We start from the raw sequence: 8,180 nt of genomic DNA, 5'->3' as shown, positions 1-8,180 counted from the left end.
CAAACACTTTGTTTTACCATCAACATTTTCTAAAAATTAAACTTGGCACGCAGTATGGTTTCCTATATGCATTTTCAACTGTACTGAAGAACTAAATTTTTCCCCACAGGTGCTACAACAATGTGGTTTCTCACCTGTATGACATTCCATGTGCGTTTTCAAATGGTCCTTCCGATTAAATCTTTTCCCACAGGTGCTACACGAATGCGGCTTCTCACCTGTATGACATTCCATGTGCATTTTCAAATGTTCCTTCCGATTATATCTTTTCCCACAGGTGCTACAAGAATGCGGCTTCTCACCTGTATGAATTTGTATGTGTCTAGTCAGGTGTGACTTCCGTCTAAATCTTTCCCACAGGTGCTACAAGAATGTGGCTTCTCACTTGTGTGAATTTTCATGTGTATTTTCAGATTTGTTACTACATTAAATCTTTCCCCACATATGCTACAAAAATATGGCTTCTCACTTGTGTGAATTCGCATGTGACTATTCAACTGCCCCTTCTGACTAAAGCTTTTCCCACAAGTGGTACAACAATGCGGCTTCTCACCTGTGTGAATTTTCATGTGTTCAGATAAATATGCTTTTAGAGTAAATCTTTTCCCACAGGTGCTACAACAATGTGGCTTCTCACCTGTGTGAATTTTCATATGTCGATTCAAGTTTTCCATCCTTTTAAATTTTTTCCCACAGGTGCCACATAAATATACTGTCTTGGAATTTTGAACTGGCAGCTCTGATACGATTTCCTCCAACTTATTTCTGTGTAAGCTATCATCCTTGCTTTCATCCTGATCTGTGTCAGGAGAGTTGTGAGAAAGGAGCTGGTCACTACTTAGGTCTGGTTCACCCTGGTCACTTTCTTTACGAGCAGGAAAAGTTTGAGTCTCTTGGTTTCGTACAAACGGTTTTCCCTCTTCAGTGGTACTGAGTTCCTCCTGTTCCCCTTTAATCTGCAAAAGATCCTCCTGTTCTTTACAGTCATGTTGTGGAAAATCTGAAGGGACAAAAAAACAAAACATATATTTTAGAAATTACAAGGTAACCTTAGCCATTAGCAGGTCTCCACATGGTAAACATGTCGCTCAGATAAGCCAATAAAAGGCATGTTGGGGGAGAAGCTGTTTTGCTGACTCAGTGAGACCATTTTGGCTGCTCATATACAAACTCTATGAAAAACAACCTTCTTCTGTGATCGAATTAAGTTTGGAATCGTACATTTCAGAAAAAAGAACATAAATATTTAACAATATTTATCCCAAACCGGAATCTCGTGAAGTATTTTGTTTTTCCATTCCATGCTGCAAGGGAAACCTGGAATTCTTTAAACTGACTGAAAAAAATAAAATGAAAATCAATGAGGTGGAAACTTTAAACTCAAACACTTCACTTCTGGCTTTCTGCTCAGTTTTTGTATCATTTAATGGAGGAAATCTAATTTATGTAAATAAAAAGATAATCGAACATTAGGGGCAGTTTCAAAACAACACAAAAATTCAGCTATAACAAAAACTGTGAGATTCTCATAAATATTACTCTGACTAATAATTCCAGGGTTTTGTTGTCTTCTAAATGTGATAGTGGCTTTTCCAGCTCTTTTAGTTTAATTATTAGGGGCGATGGTGGCTCAAGAGCTGGGAGTTTGCCTTGCAATCGGAAGGTTGCCGGTTCGAGCCCTGGCTTGGACAGTCTCGGTCGTTGTGTCCTTGGGCAAGACACTTCACCCGTTGCCTACTGGTGGTGGTCAGAGGGCCCGGCAGCGCCAGTGTCCGGCAGCCTCGCCTCTGTCAGTGCGCCCCAGGGTGGCTGTGGCTACAATGTAGCTTGCCATCACCAGTGTGTGTGAATGGGTGGATGACTGGATATGTAAAGCGCTTTGGGGTCCTTAGGGACTAGTAAAGCGCTATATAAATACAGGCCATTTACCATTTATTAAGAGAAACATTAATAAAACTCTTCAATTTAACCAGTTTGCCTCCCCACCTCCTTTTTTCAACCCGGACACTTTTTGTTACTTTCCCTCATCCCCCGGACCTTTTAGGGAAACGTAACACAGGGTGTTGTGCGATTGTTGTGGTTTCTTTCTAATATTGTAGAGTCTTTACCTTACAGTATAAAGCCCCTTCAGGACACCGTTGTTGGGATTATTTCCCTATATGAATAAAACATATTGGGAATGAGTGAAAAAGGTCGTGTTACACAAGCTAAAGAATTATTTATCCACAAATCATAGTGGGAGTTGATTAAAAAGGATATGGGACACTTTTCTGTAATAATGCCATATGACTGCACACAAGCAAATGCAGAACTTACCGCCACATAAAATCCTTCCTAACTATTAGGGTTGTGTGACTGAACGCATATATAGACTATCGACGATAGGCTGAGCCCATAGGAGATTGTTTTTACACGGGCAATTTATTTATTTATTTGCCCATGAGTACGTTTGCTATTAATGATGGAGCTAATAGAAGGAGTCAAAAAATAATTAATAAATAAATAAATAAATAGTGCTGTTTTAACAGCACCCCCTTTCATCTTCAAATAAATGCACCCTCCTCAGAGTGCGCCCAAGTGCTTGTTGATAGAGCTGTAGAAGCTGGTGATAGCCGAGCATACTGAGCAGGATGGTGGACACGTACGTTCTCATGCAAGTTAGTCGTGTTTAAGCACTTTGCTCGCACGACACGTCTCCACAAGCGGCACACGGCTTTGGTTACATCCTTAGTTTTACCTCTCATCTTGTTTAAAGCCTTTATATTTTTCTAGTTCTGTCAAAATCCCTGAAATGTCTCTGTCAACGCATTTCGGGCAGTTTGTCCAAACTTTGTTCATTTTGTACTCCAGATGGGTTGAGCGAGTTAAAAGTTTTAATTGGTGGCACACCAAAAACTAGAGATGGCACGATACCACTTTTTTATGTCCGATACCGATATCATAAATTTGGATATCTGCCGATACCGATATGAATCCGATATAGTGTGTTTTAATCAACAAAACTGTTTTTTTTAAATATCTTGCTGCATTTTGTATAAGTTCATACTCAAGTTTAAAACAACAACTACACTAAAGCTATTCTGTTATACCTGTATGCAAAAAAAAAAAAATTTCATAGTTCAGCAATACTGATCAATCTAATAAACTCAAACCTACACCATCCTCCCTATTCTGGTATTTTAAAGAGTACTTAGCGTAAATGTTAAGCAACCTAACTAATAGGGTTCCAACTAGGGCTGCCACAAATGATTATTTTGATAGTCGACTAGTCACCGATTATTTTTGCGATTAGTCGACTAATCAGATCATGCATCCATTGGACGTAAAACCTACAGCTTATTGCACCAGCATCCAGCTGCTCTTATATAACTATCATTAGCTTACAGCTTGAAGTGTTTAAGGTATGTGCTAACTAAAAATAAAGACAAGATGATAGTTTATTAAATTTTAATGACATCTGCAGATTGTTTCGGTGAAGTTTAATAAACTCAGCCGTCTGCTCCTTGCTATCTAAAATATAACAGGACACCGGAGTATATTCTGGAGCATCTCACACTTCTGATAATCAGCTGTCTGCTTGACGTTTATTCAGCTGCGTAAGAACTATAACTTTAATCTCAGCCAAACCGATTTACTCAGGAACAAATAAAATACTAAAAAAAAGCCAAACAATAACATTTTTAAGTTATCTAAGTGACTTATATATTAGGGGTGCAACGATACACAAAATTCACGGTTCGGTTCGGTTCGATACTTTGGTGTCACGGTTCGATATTTTTTCGATACAAAATAAAATGTTCATGCCTTTTTAATTTGTCATTTATTAAAATTATAAATATATATTTTAACTCAAAAGTACAGTTTTTAAATTTAACCCTAACCCTTGTGCGTGTTTTTTATTTTGACAGCGAATGCGCACCTGCGGACCACTTATGTGCAGCCCTGGTTATTTAGCTCATCATATTGCAGCCACAGAAATTCTTTTGTCCATGAAACCATAAAGCTGCACTTTCTTTTTGCCTTATAGTCTGATTTGTCATAACTTCTCCGTTTTGTGGTAAGCTTTTCTTTGGCTGTCACTTCTTCACCCTGACCTGTCTTATTTGGCTCAGCAGAACTGAAATGCTTTTACACGCTCACTCACATAAGCTCAGCGATTCTCTGCGCGATCAACCTCTCACATGTTTAAGCTTGCTGCGGGAGATTTCACTTGTCATGTTTGCATAGTAAACTAACGATTAATAAGACGATGTCAGAGGAATTGGTGCACAAATTATCATCACTCACAGATCAGTGCTGTCGCTCTCTATACACAGTTCGCACGATTGCAAAGTGAAAGCAAAAAAACAAGCGCAAATTCAAACGCGACTTCAATATGTCACATATTGACAGTGGCTCACCGATGCCAATGATATAATTACCCAGCTACATTTCTGAAAGAATGCAAAAGTATTGACATATATTTTTCCTACAATAGCCCGACAGGCAGGGAAGAGATAGATTTTGGTAGCCCGACTGAAAAAATCGCTAGCTCCGGGACGTCGGGCTAGCGATATTGCAAGCCCTGTATCTGATTGAGGAATCACTCATCTTTGGAAAAGAGAGTTTATTACAGAGAAATGGCTCTTTCCAAAATAAAAGCTATACTATCCGCTTCTTCTGGGCTATATTCTCAGCAGCATAAGGAGAATCATGTGCTAACAGCTGTCTAAATGACTCGGCTAAAGTTAGTAGCATGCTTGCTTTTTTTTGTCTGCTTCCACTTGTGTTTGCACTAGGATGATGTCGGCGTAAATGTGCAGTCATATTCGTTGTGTTCCCACTAGTGCTTTCAGGTTAATCTCGTTGAAATGACCTTAACGCCACAACACGGCAAATCTCCGTTAACGAGCTACCGCCGATCGCTCCGTGCATGGGGCTAGAGGCAAACAAGTTAACGAGCTAACTGCGCTAACACACTAGTTCACACCAATGTAATTGAGCATTGCATGGCACATCCAACATACTGTTTTACTTTAGTCCATGACTCGCTTACCTTCAGGGTCATACGTCACATGAAAACCAAAATAATTCCAAACGCCAGATCTGAATGAGGGTGGGGGAGGTGCCCTGCGCTCTTCCTTCTGACTATGCTGTCTGTGTTGAGCGCTCAGTGGATCTGCGCTCGACAGTGCAGCCTAGGCGGAGTAGTCGAACACAGATTCACTGAGCGCTCAACACAGACAGCATCGTCAGAAGGAAAATTGATAAAATAAATTACAAATGTTGTATTGTTCGATACATATGCGTACTGAACCGAAAGCACTGTATCGAACGGTTCAATATCGATACGAATATCGTTGCACCCCTATTATATATATATATTTAACCTGAGTAGCCAAAGACGGCGGACGGGTTTGAAAATATGTGGTGTCTTGATAAACTAAGCAGATATTTGAGGTTTACACAGTTACATTCTCGCCTGAAAATATGTTAAACGTTTATTTTGTGACCTAGAAAGAATAATAAGAGTAACATTAAAACTAACTAGCTGCCGCCATTGTTGACAACTGCGCTGGGCTGCGCTATGAATTATGGGACACAGCTTCTTCTTCTTCTTCGGGGTTTAACAGCAGCTGGCATCCTTGTCCATGCAGTGCTGCCATCTTCAGTTTCAGTCTGTTATGACACTCTTAAATCCTACTACTCATTCCTGCGTCTTTTGTGATCTTACAAAGCTTCAAACGACGCGTCGACTAATAAATCAGTCGTCGACAATTTAAATAGTCGACGTAATCGTGACTAGTCGACTAATCATGGCAGCCCTAGTTCCAACTCCCAGCAACAACAAAAATAAATAAATAAAAAATAGGGAACCACCCCTCACGCTCCACCTCATGATGCTTAATCGACGTAATCAACCTTAATTTGATGCAGTGTGGAAAAAAAAAAATGCACAGAAATCAATTATTTTTCAATATATTAAAATATTAAATAGATTCAACATCTTTCTTCAACAAAATTGCAGACTGCACAGATGGTACCTTCCCAAAGGAAAAAGTACTATAGCTTACATATTTGTACTATAGCTTATATATTAGTTAGGTATATATATATATTAGACTTAATAGTTACTATATACAGTAATGGACTTCTATTCATTTTACATCAAATTAAAACATTGGGTGTCAGATAATTATTTATTAAAAGCTAGACATTTTAAATGAGAATAAGAAAGAAAAGTATGTCTTTGTGCCCCCTTTTCCCTGTTAATGCCCTATCGGCCCCCCTGGCTAAACTTTGCTAGATCCACCCCTGCACAGTTACAGCCGTCAGCTATGTAGAAAAAGCTCCTGGTGTAGAAATTAATATTAAATAAATTCTAACAACAGCTTATCAAGCTTAAATGTGCTGCTGTTGTTTATCCACTGGTTTCCTCTTTCTGGTGCAAAGTGGGCCAAAAACAAACAAGAGAGACGGACTCGCGACAGAAAAGACTCGTGACAATATGAATGGCAAAAATGTATATGCAGGAATAATTAAAAAGTTGATGTGTCAACTCATTGTAGGGTGCCTTCCTCTCTCTTGTACTCAACTTAATTATTTCCAACATAGGACAGTCCTGACAAGGGCGACACTGTGAGGGCTAGACATTTTGGCTCTTAGAATATTACATCATGTTTCCTTATTGCAGTTGGACCTTAGATTCTCCATGTGTCTCTATAACATACCTCTGAGGTCTGATAAGGATCCAACAGGAGGTTAGATTTCTTAACACAAACTGAGTCTGTCTATTAAAGTTTTGCATACCTATTCTTTCCAACTTTACTTCAGGGTTCCACATGATGTCCAGCTCCTGCCCAGTCCAGACGATGACGTCTTTGGTTTTTGGCTTCAGTGAAAGCTGCTCTTCTTCCTGATTGAGGGAGATTTCCTCCTGTTCCTCTTTAGTTTCTGGAAGATCTGGGTCCTCCTGGTTGAGACTGGAGTTCCTCTCCTGGCTACAGTTTTCCTTACAATCATGTTGCTGTGGGAGGTCTTGACGGACACAACACACAAGAAAAAATTAACACTGTGAGCAGGTCTCTCAGATATGTGAGCGATATTTAAATATTCTCTCTCATGCAGTGAACAGCAAAGAATTCTGTTTACATACAGAAAGTCATAATTTATGAGGCGTATAGCTCGCTACTCCAACTTGGTCTTTGTGGGTATTTTTCTACATTCTGCATACAGTTCTGGGTCAACTTGACTTAAATCTATATGGAGGAAATTTTTGTTTTTTATTAAACAACAGAAGATTTTAAACCCAGTTTTTATTTAACTGTGCTAACAGAAAACACGTCTTAGGTGAGGTAGTATGCCAGGTGGTAATGCATGTGTCATTGTGAGCTCTCTTCCTGAGGAGTCAACTCTGATATCATCGCCTGATGTTTTAATATGAGTCTTATTCATTTCAGTATTATGAAATCTGTATATTACAGTTTTACATACCTGTTGTGGTCAGCTCTACTCCAGGTTTACACAACAAATCCAGCTGTTCTCCGGTCCACACATCAATTTCTTCAGCCTCCTGCTTCAGTTCAAGCGGCTCTCCTTCCTCACTGCTGCACATTTCCTCCTGTACCTCTTTAGTCTGTGGAGGCTCTGGGTCCTGCTGGTGGAGACTGGAGCTCCTCTCCTGGTCAAAGACCTGCTGATCACCTTCGTGTTCAGCAAAGGGACAGAAGAAATCAGTAACTAATGTGATCACAAGAAAGATCAAGAACAATTAAAAGGGAGTTGAGAACTAAGATTATGGTTTCACGGTAGAGCTGGGCGATATATCGAGTTTTTAAAAAATATCGATATATTTTTATACGAGATATAAGATGTGACAATATCCTTTATATCGATATAGTCTATGTTACGTTATAATTATACTTGTGGAGCCGCAAGTTTGCCTCTCTTTTGTCCACTTTCGTCTTTACGCAACGTTACTCGGCCTCGCCTCTCCTTCACTGAACACAACTCCCCCTCCTCCCCCATCGCTTCACCTGCAGGAAGCGACAAGATGGACACGGCAAATCTCCGTTAACGAGTTACTGCGCATCGCCCCGTGCGTGGGGCTGGACGGCGTCAACATGTTAGCTAGCTAACCATGCTAACGAGCTAACCACGCTAACGCCATGCAGCCCAGAGGTGCTGCACGGACTAAAATC

The 8,180-nt window shown here is 39.9% G+C and overlaps 1 protein-coding gene across 1 annotated transcript; it reads right to left on the bottom strand.

Annotated features, from left to right (window-relative positions):
- Nucleotides 1-204: 204 nt before the first annotated feature.
- On the bottom strand, nt 205-7,755 carry LOC120715348 (zinc finger protein 568-like). The gene is made up of 3 exons (XM_040002288.1): nt 7,474-7,755; nt 6,790-7,017; nt 205-1,000 (listed from the first exon to the last, which is right to left on the bottom strand). The coding sequence occupies exons 1-3, from the start codon at nt 7,592-7,594 to the stop codon at nt 327-329; spliced, it is 1,023 nt and encodes a 340-aa protein (XP_039858222.1). The 5' UTR covers nt 7,595-7,755; the 3' UTR covers nt 205-326.
- Nucleotides 7,756-8,180: the final 425 nt, after the last annotated feature.

This window comes from Simochromis diagramma, unplaced genomic scaffold (genome assembly GCF_900408965.1).
Source record: "Simochromis diagramma unplaced genomic scaffold, fSimDia1.1 OVJJ01000688.1, whole genome shotgun sequence".
NCBI lineage: Eukaryota > Metazoa > Chordata > Actinopteri > Cichliformes > Cichlidae > Simochromis > Simochromis diagramma.
The sequence above is the reverse complement of the archived record's forward strand: the minus strand, read 5'-3'. Positions and strand labels throughout refer to the sequence as shown.

What these genes read in the sequence shown, in the direction of transcription:
- LOC120715348 (XM_040002288.1), bottom strand. Translation starts at nt 7,594, where the DNA reads ATGTGCAGCAGTGAGGAAGGAGAGCCGCTTGAACTGAAGCAGGAGGCT. An exon ending in AGTAGAGCTGACCACAACAG is followed by an intron (nt 7,018 to 7,473) that starts GTATGTAAAACT and finishes GTGTCCGTCAAG; the next exon opens with ACCTCCCACAGCAACATGAT. An exon ending in AGTAAAGTTGGAAAGAATAG is followed by an intron (nt 1,001 to 6,789) that starts GTATGCAAAACT and finishes TTGTCCCTTCAG; the next exon opens with ATTTTCCACAACATGACTGT.